The following is a 25000-nucleotide window of genomic DNA, read 5'->3' as shown; positions in this document are numbered from 1 at the left end:
AAGAGGGTGGGAAGAGAGAGGGAGAGAGATTCAGAGGGGGAGAGAGATAGAAGGAGAGAGGGGTAGAAGGGAGGAGAGAGAGGGAGGAGAGAAAGGGAATGGTAGAGGGGGAAGAGAGAGAGGAGAGAGCCGCAGGAGAATTAGTCAATTTGTGTTCTCCAGTCAGTCTCTATCGCTCCTCTCTCCTGGAACCGGTTTGTCTTTTCTTCTGTTCTGGCTGACGGCGTCCTCGTCTGTCACTGTGTCCCCAGTGCCCTGCGATAGACTTTGTTTCTGTGTGGATGGAGTGTGTTTCTGTGTGTGAACACAAGCAGAGCACCGCTGTGTGCAGCCGGGAGAGATAATGTATGTGTGTGTGCACGTGCCTGCGTGTGTGCATGTGTGTGTGTATAGGGGATTATTCTATGTGTGTGTGGCCAGCGCCAGCAGAGTCCTGCTTGGCAAACAGACCCACAGCACCTGTCCCCTGAGTCCCCCTCCATCCAACCCCCCTGATCCTTGGGTTCTTCATCCAAGAACATGGCAGACAGTCGTGGGCTGCTTCAAAACCATTTCGCCCCATTAAACATTGGCCCCCCTCCAACATGTCTACATGTACCAATCCACCCCCTACCCTCAGCCTAACCACAACCATTAAAACCCTCCCAGTCAGCTGACTATTACAGAAGAAAAGGAGACAATGTACACAATATGGTTTCCAGTAAAGAGTATAATTGACATGATATACTGTATGTTGTAGATAGTGATGATATTTACCCAGTAGCAGAGCCTCTCTCTCTGATGTGAGGGCTCCTCTCATGGCTGCTTCACTCCTCCTGTCTCTGCTGCAGTACAGAGTGGTCACACACCCGTTCACCACCTGTGGACACACACACACACAGCTGTGTTAGTCCTTATAGACGCACAAATGCAATGGGAACTGACACTACTGCTGCTGCTACTTTTGCATAAGGATAATTAGATACTGAAAGCATGATATCTGCTCCCAGATGGGTATCAGCTTCCACTTCAGTAACTACAGGGGCAGAATCAAGTTCAGTGTGTGTGTGTGTGTGTGTGTGTGTGTGTGTGTGTGTGTGTGTGTGTGTGTGCGTGCGTGCGTGCGTGCGTGCGTGCGTGCGTGCGTGCGTGCGTGCGTGCGTGCGTGCGTGCGTGCGTGCGTGCGTGCGTGCGTGCGTGCGTGCGTGCGTGCGTGCGTGCGTGCGTGCGTGCGTGCGTGCGTGCGTGCGTGCGTGCGTGCGTGCGTGCGTGCGTGCGTGCGTGCGTGCACAGTATAGTGGTGTGTATTGGAGCAGACAGACCTTCTCAGGTGTTTCTCCGTTGTTCCCCTCCACTACATCCCCATTAGTCAGCATCTGAAAACAAGACAGACAGAGAACAAGATAGAAAGAGATCAAGACAGAGACCAACATCAAGTACTGACCATTCAGACTGGTAACCCTGGTAACAAGCAGTGGCATAGAGCATGTTCTTAGTAACAGAAGCAGGATCCAGGTAACTGTTGTTTTGCAAAATATATACAAAGGTATGTGGACACACCTTCAAATGAGTGACTTCGGCTATTTCAGCCACACCTGTTGCTGGCTGTTGCATAAAATTGAGCACAAGCCATGCGATCTGTTTGGGGAAGTCAACCCCATCAAACACCTTTGGGATAATTTGGAACGCCGACTGTGAGCCAGGTCTAATCGCCCAACGTCAGTGCCTGACCTCACTAATGCTCTTGTGGCTGAATGGAAGCAAGTCCCTACAGCAATGTTCCAACATCTAGTGGAAAGCTTTCCCAGAAGAATGGAGGCTGTTATAGCAGCAAAGGGGGGACCAACTCCATATTAATGCCCCTGATTTTGGAATGAGATGTTCGACAAGCAGGTGTACTTTTGGTCATGTAGTATCTTTAGACTGTATGGAAGCAATATATCCTCCCTGGATGTTCATCTATCTTTCTATTTGTTCATCTATTTATCCTCACTAGGTATCCATCTCTCTGATTCCAGCTGAATACACTCTTTCTCCACAGGAGCTCTGTGCTTATTGATGTTCCCATTACCTCAGTCCAATAACAGCCATGCAAGAATAACAGTTAGCATCATCAGATAGAAATCAGAAATGTATTCATCCATCCACTGGTTGTATTATTCTCACTCAACAGTACAGTGCTTCTGGGGATGCAAAGTGTGTGTGTGCGTGCACGTGTATGCGTGTGTGTGTGTGTGTGTGCGTGCACGTGTATGCGCGCGCGTGGGTGTGTGCACGTGTATGCGTGTGTGTGTGTGTGCACGTGTATGCGCGTGTGTGTGTGTGCATACATGTGCATGCGTGTGTGTGTGTGTGTGTGTGTGTGTGTGTGTGTGTGTGTGTGTGTGTGTGTGTGTGTGTGTGTGTGTGTGTGTGTGTGTGTGTGTGTGTGTGTGCGTGCGTGCGTGTGTGTGCGCACGTGTGTGTGTGTGTGTGACCCCCTACTGAGGGAAAGTGAGAGAAAATGAGAGCCACTTTCATTGAAACACCAATAGAAAGACATATGGAGGGAGAGAAAGAGAATACTTTAAGAGATAGTTACTGTATAGTAACCTGCCAAAATAAATACTAGAATGCCACTACATCAAAACCATGTACCTAACTCCCTCCCATCTAGCTCAGTCATATGAGCCTACACTCTCATGTGTGTGTGTGTGTGTGTGTGTGTGCATGTGTACATGTTCCCTCACCTTGTCTCTCAGGGCTAGGACTTCTCCCTGCAGGTATCTGTGCTCGTCTCTAGCCTGCTCCAGCACCACCTCCTTAGTCCTCAGCTGCTCCTGCAGACTCAGCAGTTGCTGGAAGGTGAGAGACACACAGAGATAGCGAGACAGTTACACAACAGACCACAACACAGTTAGAGAGACAGTTACACAACAGACCACAACACAGTTAGAGAGAGACAGTTACACAGCAGACCACAACACAGTAAGATAAAGAGACAGTTACACAAAAGACCACAACACAGTCTGAGAGAGAGAGAGACAGTTACACAACAGATCACAACACAGTCAGAGAGAGAGAGAGAGAGAGAGACAGTTACACAACAGACCACAACACAGTTAGAGAGAGACAGTTACACAACAGACCACAAGACAGTTAGAGAGAGAGAGAGAGAGAGAGAGAGACATTTACACAGCAGACCACAACACAGTAAGATAAAGAGACAGTTACACAAAAGACCACAACACAGTCTGAGAGAGAGAGACAGTTACACAACAGACCACAACACAGTTAGAGAGAGAGAGAGAGACAGTTACACAACAGACCACAACACAGTTAGAGAGAGAGAGAGAGACAGTTACACAACAGACCACAACACAGTTAGAGAGAGAGAGACAGTTACACAACAGACCACAACACAGTTAGATAGAGAGACAGTTACACAACAGACCACAACACAGTTAGAGAGAGAGAACCACACAGTGCTGGGAGGACAGAAACAACAGAGAATATGATAAACACAGAGGTAACACCAATGGCAGAAGGTGTTAGTGTAGAGTAAGCAGGAACAGCAGTAAGCAGAGATGTGACTGTGTGTTGGTCTCTCTGAGTCAGGTTGTAAAGGGAGGGATTGGGATTGTGGTGGACAGGAGACTCAGAATACATCAGAGTGCTCCTATGTACTTGTGCTATGACCTTTTGCTAGTGAAAGCACTGGTCCAAATACCTGCAGCACGTGATGGCACTGTATTGTATTTATGCTTTATAAGTTACTCAGTGGTGTAAAATATTTAAGTAGTCCTTTCAAGTATTTTTACCTAAGTTGTTTTTTGGGTATCTGTACTTTACTTTACTATTTATATTTTTGACTACTTTTACTTCACTACCTAAAGAAAATAATGTACTTTTTACTCAATACATTTTCCCTGACACCCTAAAGTTACATGATTTGATTTATCTCATTATTATAGAGTCATCTTCAGGATGCCCAGTCCACATTTTGAATGCTCAGGCAGGACAACTATTCCCCAGGTTGTTGCTGTTTGTAAGGTCTGCTTCCAACTCACACTCTCAAACACCTAGATCCCCTGAACACAGCTCACTCTCCAGATCCCAATCACCTGAATTCTAATCACCTGTTCACACACCTGTATGTCATTAACACACACTACTTAGTTCAGTTCTTTGCACACCATTACTGTAAGGTATTGTTTGTTTTAAGACACGTCTTTCTGAGCGCTGGGTTTCTCCTCCCGTGTACAATAGTTTTTGCCTGCCTCACTAGCGACGTCTTTTACCCATTCCCTGCCTGTACCTTAGCCTATTCCCTGCCTGTACCTTAGCCTATTCCCTGCCTGTACCTTAGCCTATTCCCTGCCTGTACCTTAGCCTATCCCCTGCCTGTACCTTAGCCTATTCCCTGCCTGTACCTGTACCTTAGCCTATTCCCTGCCTGTACCTTAGCCTATTCCCTGCCTGTACCTTAGCCTATTCCCTGCCTGTACCTTAGCCTATTCCCTGCCTGTACCTTAGCCTATCCCCTGCCTGTACCTTAGCCTATTCCCTGCCTGTACCTGTACCTTAGCCCATTCCCTGCATGTACCTTAGCCTATACCCTGCCTGTACCTTAGCCTATACCCTGCCTATACCTTAGCCTATTCCCTGCCTGTACCTTAGCCTATTCCCTGCCTGTACCTTAGCCTATTCCCTGCCTGTACCTTAGCCTATTCCCTACCTGTACCTTAGCCTATTCCCTGCCTGTACCTGTACCTTAGCCTATCCCCTACCTGTACCTTAGCCTATTCCCTGCCTGTACCTGTACCTTAGCCTATTCCCTGCCTGTACCTTAGCCTATTCCCTGCCTGTACCTTAGCCTATTCCCTGCCTGTACCTGTACCTTAGCCTATACCCTGCCTGTACCTTAGCCCATTCCCTGCCTGTACCTTAGCCTATTCCCTGCCTGTACCTTAGCCCATTCCCTGCATGTACCTTAGCCTATTCAATGCCTGTACCTTAGCCTATACCCTGCCTATACCTTAGCCTATTCCCTGCCTGTACCGTAGCCTATTCCCTGCATGTACCTTAGCCTATTCCCTGCCTGTACCTTAGCCTATTCCCTGCCTGTACCTGTACCTATTCCCTGCATGTACCTTAGCCTATTCCCTGCCTGTACCTTAGCCCATTCCCTGCATGTACCTTAGCCTATTCCCTGCCTGTACCTTAGCCCATTCCCTGCATGCACCTTAGCCTATTCCCTGCCTGTACCTTAGCCCATTCCCTGCATGTACCTTAGCCTATACCCTGCCTGTACCTTAGCCCATTCCCTGCCTGTACCTTAGCCTATTCCCTGCCTGTACCTTAGCCTATTCCCTGCCTGTACCTTAGCCTATCCCCTGCCTGTACCTTAGGCTATTCCCTGCCTGTACCTGTACCTTAGCCTATTCCCTGCCTGTACCTTAGCCTATTCCCTGCCTGTACCTTAGCCTATTCCCTGCCTGTACCTTAGCCTATTCCCTGCCTGTACCTTAGCCTATCCCCTGCCTGTACCTTAGCCTATTCCCTGCCTGTACCTGTACCTTAGCCCATTCCCTGCATGTACCTTAGCCTATACCCTGCCTGTACCTTAGCCTATACCCTGCCTATACCTTAGCCTATTCCCTGCCTGTACCTTAGCCTATTCCCTGCCTGTACCTGTACCTTAGCCTATTCCCTGCCTGTACCTTAGCCTATTCCCTACCTGTACCTTAGCCTATTCCCTGCCTGTACCTGTACCTTAGCCTATCCCCTACCTGTACCTTAGCCTATTCCCTGCCTGTACCTGTACCTTAGCCTATTCCCTGCCTGTACCTTAGCCTATTCCCTGCCTGTACCTTAGCCTATTCCCTGCCTGTACCTGTACCTTAGCCTATACCCTGCCTGTACCTTAGCCCATTCCCTGCCTGTACCTTAGCCTATTCCCTGCCTGTACCTTAGCCCATTCCCTGCATGTACCTTAGCCTATTCCCTGCCTGTACCTTAGCCTATACCCTGCCTATACCTTAGCCTATTCCCTGCCTGTACCGTAGCCTATTCCCTGCATGTACCTTAGCCTATTCCCTGCCTGTACCTTAGCCTATACCCTGCCTATACCTTAGCCTATTCCCTGCCTGTACCTTAGCCTATTCCCTGCCTGTACCTTAGCCTATTCCCTACCTGTACCTTAGCCTATTCCCTGCCTGTACCTGTACCTATTCCCTGCATGTACCTTAGCCTATTCCCTGCCTGTACCTTAGCCCATTCCCTGCATGTACCTTAGCCTATTCCCTGCCTGTACCTTAGCCCATTCCCTGCATGCACCTTAGCCTATTCCCTGCCTGTACCTTAGCCCATTCCCTGCATGTACCTTAGCCTATACCCTGCCTGTACCTTAGCCCATTCCCTGCCTGTACCTTAGCCTATTCCCTGCCTGTACCTTAGCCTATTCCCTGCCTGTACCTTAGCCTATCCCCTGCCTGTACCTTAGGCTATTCCCTGCCTGTACCTGTACCTTAGCCTATTCCCTGCCTGTACCTTAGCCTATTCCCTGCCTGTACCTTAGCCTATTCCCTGCCTGTACCTTAGCCTATTCCCTGCCTGTACCTTAGCCTATCCCCTGCCTGTACCTTAGCCTATTCCCTGCCTGTACCTGTACCTTAGCCCATTCCCTGCATGTACCTTAGCCTATACCCTGCCTGTACCTTAGCCTATACCCTGCCTATACCTTAGCCTATTCCCTGCCTGTACCTTAGCCTATTCCCTGCCTGTACCTGTACCTTAGCCTATTCCCTGCCTGTACCTTAGCCTATTCCCTACCTGTACCTTAGCCTATTCCCTGCCTGTACCTGTACCTTAGCCTATCCCCTACCTGTACCTTAGCCTATTCCCTGCCTGTACCTGTACCTTAGCCTATTCCCTGCCTGTACCTTAGCCTATTCCCTGCCTGTACCTTAGCCTATTCCCTGCCTGTACCTGTACCTTAGCCTATACCCTGCCTGTACCTTAGCCCATTCCCTGCCTGTACCTTAGCCTATTCCCTGCCTGTACCTTAGCCCATTCCCTGCATGTACCTTAGCCTATTCCCTGCCTGTACCTTAGCCTATACCCTGCCTATACCTTAGCCTATTCCCTGCCTGTACCGTAGCCTATTCCCTGCATGTACCTTAGCCTATTCCCTGCCTGTACCTTAGCCTATACCCTGCCTATACCTTAGCCTATTCCCTGCCTGTACCTTAGCCTATTCCCTGCCTGTACCTTAGCCTATTCCCTACCTGTACCTTAGCCTATTCCCTGCCTGTACCTGTACCTATTCCCTGCATGTACCTTAGCCTATTCCCTGCCTGTACCTTAGCCCATTCCCTGCATGTACCTTAGCCTATTCCCTGCCTGTACCTTAGCCCATTCCCTGCATGTACCTTAGCCTATTCCCTGCCTGTACCTTAGCCCATTCCCTGCATGTACCTTAGCCTATACCCTGCCTATACCTTAGCCTATTCCCTGCCTGTACCTTAGCCTATTCCCTGCCTGTACCTCAGCCTATTCCCTACCTGTACCTTAGCCTATTCCCTGCCTGTACCTGTACCTATTCCCTGCCTGTACCTTAGCCTATCCCCTGCCTGTACCCTGCCTGTACCTTAGCCTATTCCCTGCCTGTACCTTAGCCTATTCCCTGCCTGTACCTTAGCCTATACCCTGCCTGTACCTTAGCCTATACCCTGCCTGTACATTAGCCTATTCCCTGCCTGTACCTTAGCCTATTCCCTGCCTGTACCTTAGCCTATTCCCTGCCTGTACCTTAGCCTATACCCTGCCTGTACCTTAGCCTATCCCCTGCCTGTACCTTAGCCTATACCCTGCCTGTACCTTAGCCTATACCCTGCCTGTACCTTAGCCTATACCCTACCTATACCTTAGCCTATTCCCTGCCTGTACCTTAGCCTATTCCCTGCCTGTACCTTAGCCTATACCCTGCCTGTACCTTAGCCTATACCCTGCCTATACCTTAGCCTATTCCCTGCCTGTACCTTAGCCTATTCCCTACCTGTACCTTAGCCTATTCCCTGCCTGTACCTGTACCTTAGCCTATTCCCTGCCTGTACATTAGCCTATTCCCTGCCTGTACCTCAGCCTATTCCTTGCCTGTACCTTAGCCTATTCCCTGCCTGTACCTTAGCCTATTCCCTGCCTGTACCTTAGCCTACTCCCTGCCTGTACCTTAGCCTATTCCCTGCCTGTACCTTAGCCTATTCCCTGCCTGTACCTTAGCCTATTCCCTGCCTGTACCTTAGCCTATACCCTGCCTGTACTTTAGCCTATTCCCTGCCTGTACCTTAGCCTATCAGACTTCCTGTTATCTACCTATTCTCCCGGATGACGTTACTAGTCTTTTCCCTGCCTGTACTGTTGCCGTTTTGGACTCCCTGTGTATGACCTATTATTTGACCATGCTGGTCATTTATTAACATTTGAACATCTTGGCCATGTTCTGTTATAATCTCCACCCGGCACAGCCAGAAGAGGACTGGACACCCCACATAGCCTGGTTCCTCTCTAGGTTTCTTCCTAGGTTTTGGCCTTTCTAGGGAGTTTTTCCTAGCCACCGTGCTTCTACACCTGCATTGCTTGCTGTTTGGGGTTTTAGACTGTGTTTCTGTACAGCACTTTGAGATATCAGCTGATGTACGAAGGGCTATATAAATACATTTGATTTGATTTTCCCCTGGACCCAGCTACCTGCCGCCTCCTGTGGTCCTTTGCAATAAACACCTGCTGCAACCTGTGCTTGAAACCAGTTCTCTGTTTCACCTCGTGTTCATTACACTGTTAATGAAAATGTGTTCTCAGTCAACTTTATCGGGTAAAATAAAAGCAGAGAAATACACCAATCAATATACCGCATTGTCATCACTACTGCTTCTGACCTGGCGGACTCACAGGTGTAAACAAAGGTGCAGTATGATACAGGCGTAGATGGTGGAATGTTGTAACTGCTGCATGTTGCTGTAGCAGGTGTGTGTGTACCTGTTGCATGTTGTGCATGCTCTGCTGTAGCAGGTGTGTGTGTGTACCTGTTGCATGTTCTGCTGTAGCAGGTGTGTGTGTACCTGTTGCATGTTGTGCATGCTCTGCTGTAGCAGGTGTGTGTGTGTGTACCTGTTGTATGTTGTGCATGCTCTGCTGTAGCAGGTGTGTGTGTGTGTACCTGTTGCATGTTGTGCATGCTCTGCTGTAGCAGGTGTGTGTGTGTACCTGTTGCATGTTGTGCATGCTCTGCTGTAGCAGGTGTGTGTGTGTACCTGTTGCATGTTGTGCATGCTCTGCTGCAGCAGGTGTGTGTGTGTGTCGGGGAAGTGTTCAGGGTCGTCAGGGCGGCAAGCCTTGCCTTGCTCCTTCCTCAGCAGCTCCACCTCATTCCTGTAGGCGTCCAACTGCCAACGCAGAGAGTCATTCTCCTCCCTCAGAGAGGCCCCAGACTGGCCACACACACCTGGAGAGGAGGAGGGGAGAGAGGGTTAGACACAAGACACACAGAATACAAATATTTCTAAAACATGTATCCTGTTTGCAATAAGGCACTAAAGTAAAACTGCTGAATATATTTTCAAGCACGGTGGTGGCTGCATCATGTTATGGGTATCCTTGTCATCGGCAAGTTAATTGAATAGAGCTAAACACAGGCATAACCCTAGAGGAATCCTTTCTGAAGGCACTGCATACTTTAGCAGTCTGGTGATTTATGAGCTACAGTGGTCTGCCATCATTAAAAGGTATAAGTGCTTAGGGGCCAAGGGTTAAGGGCCAAGGGCAAGGGACTATGCCAGGGGTAAGTTTGGGATTGGGCTCGTGCCTGTCCTACCATTTTCCTCCATGCGTATCTTCTTACAGGGGCTCTCATCCGAGTCGTCGTCAGACATCTCCATCTCCTCCTCCCGGCGAATCCCCATGATCTCCTCACTGTGGGCATTCCTCAGCTCCTGTCACATCACAACACAAGGACCCCTCAGTGTCTCAGTACTATACACCCAGCCATATGCCTGCCTAAAAATGGTTTCAACCAGACTGCTCCTGGTAATGTGTTCTAAAATAAAAATTATATAGGTTGTACCTTAAAATGAGTCTGTGGTGGAAGAGAATCAAATTGCCCCTCGACACTGATCTAACATCAGTTTTGTGTTTCACTTCCTGACGGGTTATGGTTAGGATTTAGTTGGGTAGAGTAAACTGATCCTAGATCTGCAGTTTGAACGCTTCCATTTTTCACATGATAAAGAAGGAGGAGCATAGAAAACATCTCATTCTTCCAGCTGCTCTGATAACTAGAAGTGTCTCAGCTGTGAGGCTGTCTAATACCACCACTGTGAAATCTCTCCTCAGATAAAGTAAATAAGCTTAGCCAATGACTCAGCTATAGGAGAGTGTGATAGAGTTATGAGAGGAGAAGGGAGAGAGAGAGAAAGGGAGAGAGGTTTAAGATGCAGGGATTTGCTATGTGTGACTGTGAGCACAGAAAGCCTCTGCTGCAGTACTGAACCAGCCAGAGCTTTTTCCCTAGAAACTACAGTAGGGCATGAAGACGGAGGGATCCAATGGTGTTTAGAGCCGTATCTGATCTCATGATTTCTGCAGTGTCCATTATCAGTTCATATTCAAACTGTAATTTCATACTACTGTCATGGAGGATGTTGATACTGACATCAATAGATCATTCATTCAGATCATCTTCAGGCTGCAGTGTTACAGTAATTGCTTGAACTACTTGAACACTTACCAAGCATACTACTGACCCTTAACAAGGGATTTCACAATTGTGGCATGCTAGCAGACTCACTCCATAGTGTGTACTGTTACTGTGTGTCACTTCTTCCAAAGCAATGCCTTACCTCTGGTTGCTCTGACAATAGACATGGCATGATTCCTTTCTCACGGACTTGAAATGTACTGTATGAACATAGACGTCTTACAGTTTGACTTAGGCTTGGGCGGTATACTGTACTGTATGCGTTTTTTAAATGTTTGGAAATAAATAGCGCCCCTTGTGTGCACTGCCGGTAATACCGTATACCCAGGTATGGTACAGGAACAGTATGAAGGCATGAACATCTGGATACCGCCCAACCCTAGTATGAATGGTCACATTAGGTTAACATCTGTCCTGATAACTCTGGCCCCCACAGATAGGCACCCTCACATACCTGGTCATTACTTTCAATTCACTTCAATACATTGTCACGGTCACCAAATGGCCAAATTAAAGCCAAGGGGGTGTATAATCATCTGATTCAGATCCAGGTTTGTTTCTTCAACCAAAAATATCCAGATTCCATGAGATGTATAGGATGTTTTTGTTTAGTTCTAATAAAAGTGATAACTAACATTTATATCATGATATTGTTGAATACTCGTTTCTGATTGGTTTGAAGGGCATTCTAGAGAGTGCATTATTTCCCTAGAACGCACAGTATAATTGTACAGTATAATCCAATGGCTATGAAGTTAATTCGATTTTCATAATAGCAAGCTAGGATGACGGTTTGGTTAGCTAAGGTAACATGTCTGTTTGCCTGGTTACCAAGGCAACTACTAGCTAGTGAACTTGCTAGCTAAGTCAGTGGATGTTGTCACATTTCTACTGGCAAATTAACAGATTTCTAGCGCAAAAATTTTAATTTATAGCCATGATATAAAAGGGATAATCAACTCAGGGCTCTATGCGTTCTATGGAAAATAATGCAACTCCGTGGAAGGTTAGTTCCACTCCACTAACACGTTGTGGAATACACTTTCCATTTTGTGCACTATTTTTCAGAGAACGCATAGCCTTGATTATCCCTTACGTAATGAATAATCCAGAATGCTGACTCGTTGTACTCCCAATGAATTATTTATCTGTCTTAACCCTGGAAGCCTCTGTTGCCATAACACCCACTCACACTTTCTAGAAGGTTACGTGTGTGTGTGTGTGTGTGTGTGTGTGTGTGTGTGTGTGTGTGTGTGTGTGTGTGTGTGTGTGTGTGTGTGTGTGTGTGTGTGTGTGTGTGTGTGTGTGTGTAATAAAATAAACAATTTGGTGGGTGCTTATATTTGTCCTATTTACAAGTGTGAATTAGAAATGTGTTTTCTTGCATATCCCAACTCTCCCTCAGAGAGTGGGGTCACAGCCAGGGTCTGCCACAATAAAAAGCAACCCTGGAGCAATTATGGTTCAGTACCTTGCTCATACATTCGAACATTCGAACATACAACCTTTCGGTTAACTGGCTCAATGATCTAACTGTTAACTACCGCCTCTGTGTGAGTGCATGTGTACGTGCGCGTTTCATCGATGTGAGGAAAAAGTCTACGAATGGCACTGTTGAAGAGAAACACACAGCATCAGAAGATCAGAACAGCATGGCTGTCTGTCCATCTGTCTGTGTATCTGTGAGGCCACAGCGGTCTGTCCATCTGTCTGTGTATCTGTGAGGTCACAGCAGTCTGTCCATCTGTCTGTGTATCTGTGAGGCCACAACAGTCTGTCCATCTGTCTGTGTATCTGTGAGGCCACAGCAGTCTGTCCATCTGCCTGTGTATCTGTGAGGCCATAGCAGTCTGTCCATCTGCCTGTGTATCTGTGAGGCCACAGCAGTCTGTCCATCTGCCTGTGTATCTGTGAGGCCACAGCAGTCTGTCCATCTGTCTGTGTATCTGTGAGGCCACAGCAGTCTGTCCATCTGCCTGTGTATCTGTGAGGCCATAGCAGTCTGTCCATCTGCCTGTGTATCTGTGAGGCCACAGCAGTCTGTCCATCTGCCTGTGTATCTGTGAGGCCACAGCAGTCTGTCCATCTGTCTGTGTATCTGTGAGGTCACAGCAGTCTGTCCATCTGTCTGTGTATCTGTGAGGCCACAGCGGTCTGTCCATCTGTCTGTGTATCTGTGAGGCCATAGCAGTCTGTCCATCTGTCTGTGTATCTGTGAGGTCACAGCTGTCTGTCCATCTGTCTGTGTATCTGTGAGGCCACAGCAGTCTGCAACAACAGCAAAATGAAACACAGTAGGACTCATGTCAACCCGGCTAGAGTGTCTGTCTGTTAACCTGTCCTGAGGAATCCAGACATGACAAGGAATAGGGGGTAAGGAAAGAGTACCAACCTCACACTGCTTTCTCCAAATGTCTATGTTCTTGCGCTGTGCTTTAGAGAAATGGTCCCATGCCTTCTGCCTGGAGGCAGCGGTGAACACAGCCGTGATCTGCTCGACTTGGGGTGAACAGGGGAGTCAAGACAAGACAAGGCTTTATGTAGAGCTTAGATTCTACTGCACCACCCAGGAACAACAGCACACAGAGGAGACACTAGGGAGCTTCATTCTGCCAGCCTGGGTTAGTAGACCCCATTGCATTTACCTGTACCACCCACCAACATATCATCGCTGTGGGACGAAAGCTTCTTATCTCCAAAACAGAAACTTTTCAGGAAATGTAAAAAGACGTCCATATTTTGTCATTAAAGTTGGAATCTCATTTAGATGAAAAGTCTCCAAGGGTCGGCCCAGGTACATTTGTTATTGTTTTTGTTTATTAAAGGAAGAAAGGAGCTTTCGGCCTCTTGGTAAAAAATATCGTTGTACATACTCTGCTGTTCTATGACGCATGCAGTGAAAAAAAAGAGTTTGTTGTTTAAGGTAACGTCTTTGTTGTCGTAATATCGCAAAAGGACGTGGCAGTTTCTCCGCTATGGATTCCAGCTTTAACTAACATACAATTATGAAACTTCAGAAGCTATTTTGAATACATTTTCTTGGTCATAGAGTCATTGGAAATAATTGAGTTACAAGGTTTTCATCTGACAGCGACGATATTGAGAATCATTGGGTGGGTTGTGATTTTGACACATTGTTTTTGTTGGTTTGTAGGGTCTGATATGGTTAAATGCTGCTCATCGTATTACCTGGTGACTCCTCCCCAGTGCTGAACAGTACTTACATTTCATACCTGCTGATTCAGTTCCATCAGGACTGTCAAAGACAACATTCTACAATACTAAATGTTTTCATGGATAGAGTACATCTCGACATACTATTGAACTTACATAAAATGTGTCTCATTTAATTTGTCCTGAATCATTCATAACTCTTTTAGGAAGTTATTGCAGTCACCACTATCCTGTCCACCAGTAGAAGGTTGTCTTTAAAGTGTTGCTCTGTTCTAATTGCATACTGTCATATTCCTCTTCAGTAAACAACAGGAGGTTTAAAAAGTGTCACTATTACTACTGGACAAGTGCACTGTGACCACATCAACATTAAAACTACACCCCCTCAGCATCCCCTCTTCTGGTGATTCTGGATCGCTGCACTTTCCATATTAAAGACCAGAAGACCATTAAAGTCCTCTCTGCACCAGAGGACTATATGGCTCTGTTTTATTACCGGTGTAGAACACAACAAATACCTTTCAAAATAGGACCATGTAAACAGTCATAAGACGTTGATGAATCTTGTTTTCATCTCATTGTCTTTCCAGATTCTATTTAATATCATTTCAATATCAGTCCGTACTGTACATTGACATTGTTTGAGAGTGCCTGCTGGAGGGATACAGTTCTACGATGCCTACCTGGGAGTTAGGTAGATCAGCTGGTCCTCTCCTGTAGAAAGCTCAGGACACTGTACTGTACTTACCTTTGTCTGGGCTCTGACCTCTGTCATCCTCCCTAACTACTGGCTTATCACTGTACAGCTGTATAGAACAACTGGTCTTTAGTGCTTTGTGAAGGGAACTGTAGTACACTGTGTCTAGGATGGGTTTATGAGAATAAAGTGTCACAGGTAGTGTATAGTGTGTCTAGTTAGATGCTTACACTGAGTCAATATGGCCAGCAGGGCATTTTTAAACGTCTCCTTGGCTAGCTCCATCTCCTCCTCGTGCTGGGCCTTCTCACTCATCAGCCTCCGGACGTGGCTATTGGCCGACTGGATCATAGAATAGAAGTTATTGGCCGACCGCCGGTTGACCTCACCACGGTCGATCCACGTGAACAGGACTGCAGTCGCCTCACTGAACTTATGGTCATCTGGAGGAGGATGATGGGGGAGAGCGAGAGGAGAGGATTTAGGGTGAGGTTTTTAAACCGTGAAGCTGAAAGCCTATGAAACTGTACATTGGTATTCCTTGAAATAAACTACACTGAGCAAAAATATAAATGCAACATGCAACAATTTCAAAGATTTTACTGAGTTACAGTTCATATAAGGAAATTTGTCAATTGAAATAAGTTCTTTAGTCCCTAATCAATGGATTTCACATGACGGAGAATATAGATATGCATCTGTTGGTCACCGATAAAGGTAGGAGCGTGGATCAGAAAACCAGTTGGTATCTGCTGTAACTACCATTTACCTCCTGCAGCGCGACATATCTCCTCCACATAGAGTTGATCAGGCTGTTGATTGTGGCCTGTGGAATGTTGTCCCACTCCTCTTCAATGGCTGTGCGAAGTTGCAGGATATTGGCGGGAACTGGAACATGCTGTCGTACACATCAACCCAGAGCATCTCAAACATGCTCAATGGGTGACATGTCTGGTGAGTATGCAGGCCATGGAAGAACTGGGACATTTTCAGCTTCCAGGAATTGTTTAAAGAACCTTGCGACATGGGGCCGTGCGTTATCATGCTGAAACATGAAGTGATGGTGGCGGATGAATGGCACAACAATTGGCCTCAGGATCTCGTCACGGTATCTCTGTGCATTCAACTTGCCATTAATAAAAATGCAATTGTATTCGTTGTCCGTAGCTTATGCCTGCCCATAACATAACCCCACCGCCACCATGGGGCTCTCTGGTCACAACATTAACATCAGCTCACCACTTTCCCACACGACGCCATACACTCTGTCTGCCATCTGCCTGGTACAGTTGAAACAGGTGTCCATCCATTAGAGCAAACTTCTCCAGCGTGCCAGTGGCCATCAAATGTGAGCATTTGCCAACTGAAGTTGGTTACGACCCTGGTGAGGATGATGAGCACACAGATGATCTTCCTTGAGATGGTTTCTGACAGTTGGCTGGTCTCAGACGATCCCGTAGGTGAAGAAGCCGGATGTGGAGGTCCTGGGTCGAAGTGGTTACACGTGATCTGCGGTTATGAGGCCGGTTGGACGTACTGCCAAATTCTCTAAAACGACGTTGGAGGTGGTTTATGGTAGAGAAATGAACATTGAATTATCTGGCAACAGCTCTGGTGGCCATTCCTGCAGTCAGCATGCCAATTGTAAGCGCCCTCCCTCATTGTGTTGTATGACAAAACTGCACATTTTAAAGTGGCCTTTTTATTCCCAGCACAAGGTACACCTGTGTAATGATCATGCTGTTTAATCAGCTTGTTGATATGCCACACCTGTCAAGTGGATGGATTATTTTGGCAAAGTAGAAATGGTCACACACAGGGAGGTTAACACATTTGTGCACAAAAATACACTTTTTGTGTGTATGAAACCTTTTATTTTATTTCAGCTCATGAAACACTTTACATGTTGCGTTTATATTTTTATTCAGTGTATACTGCCATGTATATTTCTCATTATATTTCTATTTCCTTCATGCTTCAGTGCACAGGAACAGAACAGCATGGGGAGATTAACTATCAGACTGTTTCATATCTTCTGAGTGTCTTTGGATGAGACAGTCTTCTGTGCATTTATAGGTTTGAATCAACAGAAACTTGTCGTTGAGTGAACATAGCCTCTTTAACGGTCCGTGTCTCGGTGGGCCTTTGTTGAGCGTATTCTTCACATTTGAATAATAATTGAAAAGTGCCACAGAGCCGCTTCCGATCACATAGCTCGGAGTGAATTAGAAATCGTTTAATGAGCTCAATACCCACTGCAACACGACCTGAGAGCACACTGTCGCTTGGTTGAAAACACTTTTCACCGCACAGCTCTAGTACTATTTAAAAGAGGCAGCAGAGTGCAATCATACAATCATATTATAGAGCAGTCACATGAAGGTATTGCCTGCCACAACACAGGGAATAATGGACGTCTATTTCCCCTGCCTTTTCAATGAATAATCAAAGCAAAATATCTCTCTGTGTTTGGCTATGTCTAATGAAAACCTTCTTGGAGAACTAAACATCTCTATAGTAATAGCCAGTGGTGTAGTGGAGGGTAAACCTTTCTTTATTTTGGGCAAGCGTTTACCCACCCATCGCTTGATAGGTGTGTGACAGACTCACACACATATAAACACACACACTCTTGCTCGCCCTCTTCGCTCCCCTCCTCTCTCTCTGCCATCTGTTGTGACGAACAGTCAGGCAGTCTCTAGTGCTGCAGCCTCAGTGTAAAGGCTATTCGCGTCCCTTCATAGAAGCAGCTGTATGTGAGTTGAGAGAGAGACAGAGTAATGCACTGTAATGTGGTAATGAATATGATTAAGGTATTTACCCACCTGAGAATGTAAAAGCATTAACCAGAGGCTGTTTGAATGAATATGATTATGGAGAAACAGAACACTTTCAAACACCGCTCTGAACAGAGAGCAGAGACAGTGGAACAGGGGGACAAGGAGGATCGCACAGAAAGAGAGAAAGAGAGAAGCAATATGAGCAGGAAAGCACAGAATTGGAAAATAAATGAAGCATCAGTGATGGGAATGAGGAGACAGGACGACACACATCCCACCAGCGTGATGAAGAAATCTAGGAATTCAGAGCACCAGGGAATGAGAGATGATAGACGAAGAGACTCCGCTTGTATCAATGTGACTCCTCCAATAGTTCATGTGACATGTCTGTTCTTACTGCCAAAGGAAAAGGAAAGGGAGAGAGGGAGACAGAGGAGGGAATTTTGATGAGGTGTTGTGATGCAGTTAGTTTCATGTCAGCTCTCTCTCTCTCTCTCTCTCCCCCTTCTCTCTCTCTCTCTCTCTCTCTCTCCCTCCCCCTTCTCTCTCTCTCTCTCTCTCTCTCTCTCTCTCTCTCTCTCTCTCTCTCTCCCCCCCCCTTCTCTCTCGCTCTCTCTCTCTCTCTCTCTCTCTCTCTCTCTCTCTCTCTCGCTCTCTCTCTCTTCATATTGAGCTGTATTGGAGATGCAGTGTCTGATGCCCTTTGGGCTTCTTCAGCAGAGAGAGAGAGGCAGGCGGGATGCAGCCGGGATGCACCATGCGGAGAGACAGTGGGGGGGTGGGGGATGACTGATGGCTGATGAGATAGAGGGGGCAACAGAGTCAAACTCCCCTATCAGATGTCATAACACTAGCTCTCTGTCCAGGAAGGATTTCAGATCCACATATTAAGGTAATGCTACTGGGAAGGTTCTAATGACAGTGTTGAGCGGGTCATAAGGAAGGAAGATGATAACCATGACTGTATTTTTCATGCAGAGAGAGGATGTGTGGTGTTCAGTTCAGTTCTAGCAGGCAGTGGTTTAGATCAATAACTCATTTAGATGATGGGAGAATGAGAATTTTCTCATCTCTTTTCATATTTACTTACGTCTGACATTTCTTAATATCAATTGACATGGCAGAGGAATGGTGCATTGCTCTAAATGATAGGAAGACAATATTCATGAGAAGGTGCATTGTAGATTATACCTATACTGTAAATTAGGACGGGGCCTGTGAAACAGTGTGCAGCTCTGACCTTTACACACATTTATACACCACCATGGCCCACCTGCACCACACACACAGCTGGACATAGTGCTAGAGGGTGGGGGTGAAACACACACAGCTGGACATAGTGCTAGAGGGTGGGGGTGACACACACAGCTGGACATAGTGCTAGAGGGTGGGGGGGACACACACAGCTGGACATAGTGCTAGAGGGTGGGGGTGACACACACAGCTGGACATAGTGCTAGAGGGTGGGGGTGACACACACAGCTGGACATAGTGCTAGAGGGTGGGGGTGAAACACACACAGCTGGACATAGTGCTAGAGGGTGGGGGTGACACACACAGCTGGACATAGTGCTAGAGGGTGGGGGTGACACACCCAGCTGGACATAGTGCTAGAGGGTGGGGGTGACACACACAGCTGGACATAGTGCTAGAGGGTGGGGGTGACACGCACACATCATGCTCATTGGTCCACTCACCTTTCAATTTCTCCGCCAGATGTCCCGCCTCATGCTCGGAGAAATGCATGATGGGAGGTGGTGAGGGCGGACGGAGGAAGTCTTCGTGGATCTTGCGTCGGTGTCGTTCTTCCCTGGCTAGCAGCCTCTGTTGACATTCCCACTCATACAGGTCGTCTCTGGCCTGAGCAAAGTCCACGTGCATCCTCCCTGAGTCCTTCTTATCTGTACTGGAGCCGATACGCATCCGGTAGCCTGGGGAAACAGGGCAGTTAGCGGTCAGATACACTAAACACAACCATACAGATACAGTACATTCAACACACAGACAAACACACAGCACACAAATTGTGTATACAGTCATGTAAACTCATACAGTCAAATACAATCACCACAAAGACCATTAGCAAACCAAAAGGACAAACTACATTTTCAACTATTCATTTTGTTAAAATATTATCTAGTCCTCCTCATCTATATTCACATCTCCAGCCTGCATAGCTACAGTCTATTTCTTTCTCCTCCAGCCTGCATAGCTACAGTCTATTTCCTTCTCCTCCAGCCTGCATAGCTACAGTCTATTTCTTTCTCCTCCAGCCTGCATAGCTACAGTCTATTTCTTTCTCCTCCAGCTTGCATAGCTACAGTGTATTTCTTTCTCCTCCAGCCTGCATAGCTACAGTCTATTTCTTTCTCCCCCAGCCTGCATAGCTACAGTCTATTTCTTTCTCCTCCAGCCTGCATAGCTACAGTCTATTTCTTTCTCCTCCAGCCTGCATAGCTACAGTCTATTTCTTTCTCCCCCAGCCTGCATAGCTACAGTCTATTTCCTTCTCCTCCAGCCTGCATAGCTACAGTCTATTTCTTTCTCCTCCAGCCTGCATAGCTACAGTCTATTTCTTTCTCCTCCAGCATGCATAGCTACAGTGTATTTCTTTCTCCTCCAGCCTGCATAGCTACAGTCTATTTCTTTCTCCCCCAGCCTGCATAGCTACAGTCTATTTCTTTCTCCTCCAGCCTGCATAGCTACAGTCTATTTCTTTCTCCTCCAGCCTGCATAGCTACAGTCTATTTCTTTCTCCTCCAGCCTGCATAGCTACAGTCTATTTCTTTCTCCTCCAGCCTGCATAGCTACAGTCTATTTCCTTCTCCTCCAGCCTGCATAGCTACAGTCTATTTCTTTCTCCTCCAGCCTGCATAGCTACAGTCTATTTCTTTCTCCTCCAGCTTGCATAGCTACAGTGTATTTCTTTCTCCTCCAGCCTGCATAGCTACAGTCTATTTCTTTCTCCCCCAGCCTGCATAGCTACAGTCTATTTCTTTCTCCTCCAGCCTGCATAGCTACAGTCTATTTCTTTCTCCTCCAGCCTGCATAGCTACAGTCTATTTCTTTCTCCTCCAGCTTGCATAGCTACAGTGTATTTCTTTCTCCTCCAGCCTGCATAGCTACAGTCTATTTCTTTCTCCCCCAGCCTGCATAGCTACAGTCTATTTCTTTCTCCCCCAGCCTGCATAGCTACAGTCTATTTATTTCTCCTCCAGCCTGCATAGCTACAGTCTATTTCTTTCTCCTCCAGCCTGCATAGCTACAGTCTATTTCTTTCTCCTCCAGCCTGCATAGCTACAGTCTATTTCTTTCTCCTCCAGCCTGCATAGCTACAGTCTATTTCTTTCTCCTCCAGCTTGCATAGCTACAGTGTATTTCTTTCTCCTCCAGCCTGCATAGCTACAGTCTATTTCTTTCTCCCCCAGCCTGCATAGCTACAGTCTATTTCTTTCTCCCCCAGCCTGCATAGCTACAGTGTATTTCTTTCTCCTCCAGCCTGCATAGCTACAGTCTATTTCTTTCTCCCCCAGCCTGCATAGCTACAGTCTATTTCTTTCTCCTCCAGCTTGCATAGCTACAGTCTATTTCTTTCTCCTCCAGCTTGCATAGCTACAGTCTATTTCTTTCTCCCCCAGCCTGCATAGCTACAGTCTATTTATTTCTCCTCCAGCCTGCATAGCTACAGTCTATTTCTTTCTCCTCCAGCCTGCATAGCTAGTCTATTTCTTCCTTCTCCAGCCTGCATAGCTACAGTCTATTTCTTTCTCCTCCAGCCTGCATAGCTAGTCTATTTCTTCCTTCTCCAGCCTGCATAGCTACAGTCTATTTCTTTCTCCTCCAGCCTGCATAGGTACAGCCATCATTTCATTTCTCTCTTCTGCTTTAAGTGTCAAACCTCAAAGGTCGCTGTTTTAACTCCTCTATAGTGTTCATCATGTTAATACATACTCTATTAAAACGGAATACTTTAAAACTGCTGCAACAGTTATGCTGACCACTGACCAGAGAGGTAGAGGATTGTGTCTATATGTTGTGTGTATAGTATAGCATTTGCATGGTATAGTATAGTATACAATACTAAAGTACAGTATAGCATAGTAAAGTAAAGCATACAGTAGTATAGTATAGTAAAGAATACAGCAGTATATTGAAGTATAGTATAGTAAAGTATACAGTAGTATAGTAAAGTCAAGATAGTATAGTATTGACCGGAGAGGTAGACAGCATTGTATATAAATTGTGTGTATAGATATAGTATTGCTATAATATAGTACTGACCAGAGAGGTAGACAGCATTGTATGTAAGTTGTGTGTATAGATATAGTATTGGTATAGAATAGTACTGACCAGAGAGGTAGACAGCATTGTATGTAAGTTGTGTGTATAGATATAGTATTTGTATAGAATAGTACTGACCAGAGAGGTAGACAGCATTGTATGTAAGTTGTGTGTATAGATATAGTATTGGTATAGAATAGTACTGACCAGAGAGGTAGACAGCATTGTATGTAAGTTGTGTGTATAGATATAGTATTGGTATAGAATAGTACTGACCAGAGAGGTAGAGGGACTTATCCACCATGAACTCCTCACTGAAGCGGATGTGACAGAAGTTTTTCTTGCTCTTCCTGATAGCGATGATCTCACCACACTGATCAAACACCTCCCTGATGATCTCCTCGCTGGCATTCTCCGGCAGACCCCCCACAAACACCGTCTTACACCCTGGGGGCCGCTCACGTGTTGATGGAGGAGGCAGGTCTGGAACATCATACATGCTCTGGTCACATCTAATAGCAATTCTTGTGACCATATTACGGACAGTCAATATATGAATGCATTTATACTAATTTCGAAAAGCATGCAAGAGTGTGTGCGTCAGTGTGTCTGTGTGCGTGCGTGCGTGCGTGTGTGTGTGTGTGTGTGTGTGTGTGTGTGTGTGTGTGTGCTTACTGGGGTTCTGAGGGAACAGGGTGCAGCTCTGGCAGTGGATGATCTCCTTGATGATGGGCATCTCAGGGGGACCAGGGGGAGGAGGGACCAGGCTGATACCTGCAATCATGGGGTTGATGGGAGCTAGGAGACTCAAACCTGGGTCAAAGCCCTGGATACAGAGAGAATCTGGAGGAGAGAGAGAGGAGAAGGAAAGTTAGAGACAGAGCAGAGAACGATAGATGGACACAATAGATGGATATCCCTCTAGTGGTGTGGGGGCTGTGCTTTGGCAAAGTGGGTGGGGTTATATCCTTCCTGTTTGGCCCTGTCCGGGGGTGTCCTCGGATGGGGCCACAGTGTCTCCTGACCCCTCCTGTCTCAGCCTCCAGTATTTATGCTGCAGTAGTTTATGTGTCGGGGGGCTGGGGTCAGTTTGTTATATCTGGAGTACTTCTCCTGTCCAATTCGGTGTCCTGTGTGAATCTAAGTGTGCGTTCTCTAATTCTCTCCTTCTCTCTCTCGGAGGACCTGAGCCCTAGGACCATGCCCCAGGACTACCTGATATGATGACTCCTTGCTGACCCCAGTCCACCTGGCCGTGCTGCTGCTCCAGTTTCAACTGTTCTACCTTATTATTATTCGACCATGCTGGTCATTTATGAACATTTGAACATCTTGGCCATGTTCTGTTATAATCTCCACCCGGCACAGCCGGAAGAGGACTGGCCACCCCACATATGCTCTCTCTAATTCTCTTTCTTTCTCTCTCTCGGAGGACCTGAGCCCTAGGACCATGCCCCAGGACTACCTGACATGATGACTCCTTGCTGTCCCCAGTCCACCTGGCCGTGCTGCTGCTCCAGTTTCAACTGTTCTGCCTTATTATTATTCGACCATGCTGGTCATGTATGAACATTTGAACATCTTGGCCATGTTCTGTTATAATCTCTACCCGGCACAGCCAGAAGAGGACTGGCCACCCCACATAGCCTGGTTCCTCTCTAGGTTTCTTCCTAGGTTTTGGCCGTTCTAGGGAGTTTTTCCTAACCACCGTGCTTCTACACCTGCATTGCTTGCTGTTTGGGGTTTTAGGCTGGGTTTCTGTACAACACTTTGAGATATCAGCTGATGTACGAAGGGCTATATAAATACATTTGATTTGATTTGATTTGAACCCATTCATATCTTCAGAACACAACAAAATGAGAGTGGTAGAACGGACAAAACATCAGCAGAAATCTCCCTTTTCTCAGGTCTTAGAGAGAGAACAGACACTGATCTACATTAGAGTAGAAACCAATCTGACTGCAGCTGTCACACAAGCCTGTCGCTACTGTGAAGATACAAATAGTCATGGATACAGATATAAATATACAACTGTAGAATCGCATCTTCATATCTATGAAATCATCAATCAAGTCCTCACTGCAGATTTAAGTTTGTCAGCAGAAGGTGAGTGTAAATAGTGTGTGTAGGAGTGAGAATGATTCTATGTGAAGCTGTCAGAAAGGTTCCAGTGCTCAACATAAATCCCTACACTGCGGTATTTGCTGTTCTAAAGAGGCTGCAAAGCAAATAAGTCCTGCTTCTATACTGGCTGTATCTGGCGAAGCCTCGAAGAGAAAGTGTCTAGCGCTCTGAATAAGTCAAGTGTGTTTTATTACAGAGAAGGAGTTTTTAAGAGAAGCTGCAAGTCCTTGAGGCTGGAGAGAGAAAAGACAGAGAAAATAAATCTGGAAGATTATCGGCCATAAATCTCCCCGAGTCGCAATCATGTGTAATCTGAGATTGTGTAGATCTGTGGAAAAGTCATTCAAGTGTTCTCTGTGTAATCCTAAAAGGTAAATGATATGTATCCTCTCCCCACATTCATCATCAACTAATGCTGTTTCTTTTCCTCTCTTTCTTTTCCCCTCCCGGTGAAGATAATTCAAGGCCGTTAGTGGCCCCAGCCACGCTCTGCTAACGTCTGCCAGGGGGAGAGAGTTCACACTTTGTTTTTGTCATCATTTAATTTCTCTCTCTCTTGCTCTTTTCCTTTCCTCCCTCCCTCTCTTCTCTCCCCACGGCAGGTTTGTGAGAGTGGCCACTGGGTTTGCTAGGCTCTGGATCTCCCCTCAGGAAACAGCTGCTCTTAATTACCGTGAAGGTGAGATGTCATCCATCACACACACTCTGTAACCCCCATTAGCTTTCTCCTCTTCTTCCCTCTCACTCTTATTTTTCCCTTCCCTCTCTCTCCCCCAGTCTCTGAACAGTCCCCGAGTATCTCTTTCCTTCTCTCGTTGTCATTCCAGATCTCTCCATCTCTCCCTGTTGAACCTCAGTTCTGTGCTCCAGGAGGATATCAGTATTAATCTGTCTTTCCCTTGGCTCTTAGGAGGATCCAATCCAACCGTCCAGCACTGCCATCTCTGATTGAGGAGGAGAAGGACTGTACAGTACAGTACTGACCCAATGGAACCCCCGGTCTGGTTCTTTCCTTCCTTCTTTTCCTCACGTAATCCCAGATCTGAGAGGGTTGGATAGGGTGAAACCAATCAAATCAGCCAGTCAAACTCTGCCTTGACTTTCCAGTCAGAGAAGAGTTTCAAATCTAGCACACTCAATGCAGTGATCTTTCCCCCCAGTGTAATAACAGTCCTACAATGCCTTCAGAAAGTATTCACACCCCTTGATTTACTCCACGTTGTTGTG

The 25000-nt window shown here is 46.5% G+C and overlaps 1 protein-coding gene across 2 annotated transcripts in view; it reads right to left on the bottom strand.

Moving 5' to 3' along the window:
* enox1 (ecto-NOX disulfide-thiol exchanger 1) overlaps positions 1–25000 on the bottom strand; it is a 117820-nt gene that overhangs the window by 6512 nt on the left and 86308 nt on the right. For both annotated transcript variants that reach the window (XM_064944321.1, XM_064944320.1), the window contains exons 4-13: positions 22322–22489; positions 21923–22129; positions 19063–19296; positions 14816–15028; positions 13107–13213; positions 9833–9950; positions 9273–9463; positions 2709–2816; positions 1302–1355; positions 757–859 (exon numbers count right to left, since the gene is read on the bottom strand). In XM_064944321.1, the coding sequence (XP_064800393.1) occupies positions 757–859; positions 1302–1355; positions 2709–2816; positions 9273–9463; positions 9833–9950; positions 13107–13213; positions 14816–15028; positions 19063–19296; positions 21923–22129; positions 22322–22489 (1503 nt within the window). The remainder of the gene's footprint in view (positions 1–756; positions 860–1301; positions 1356–2708; positions 2817–9272; positions 9464–9832; positions 9951–13106; positions 13214–14815; positions 15029–19062; positions 19297–21922; positions 22130–22321; positions 22490–25000) is intronic.

Source organism: Oncorhynchus masou, chromosome 29, assembly GCF_036934945.1.
Source record: "Oncorhynchus masou masou isolate Uvic2021 chromosome 29, UVic_Omas_1.1, whole genome shotgun sequence".
Lineage (NCBI taxonomy): Eukaryota > Metazoa > Chordata > Actinopteri > Salmoniformes > Salmonidae > Oncorhynchus > Oncorhynchus masou.
Note: the sequence above shows the minus strand (reverse complement) of the source record. Positions and strands in the feature narration are given on the sequence as shown.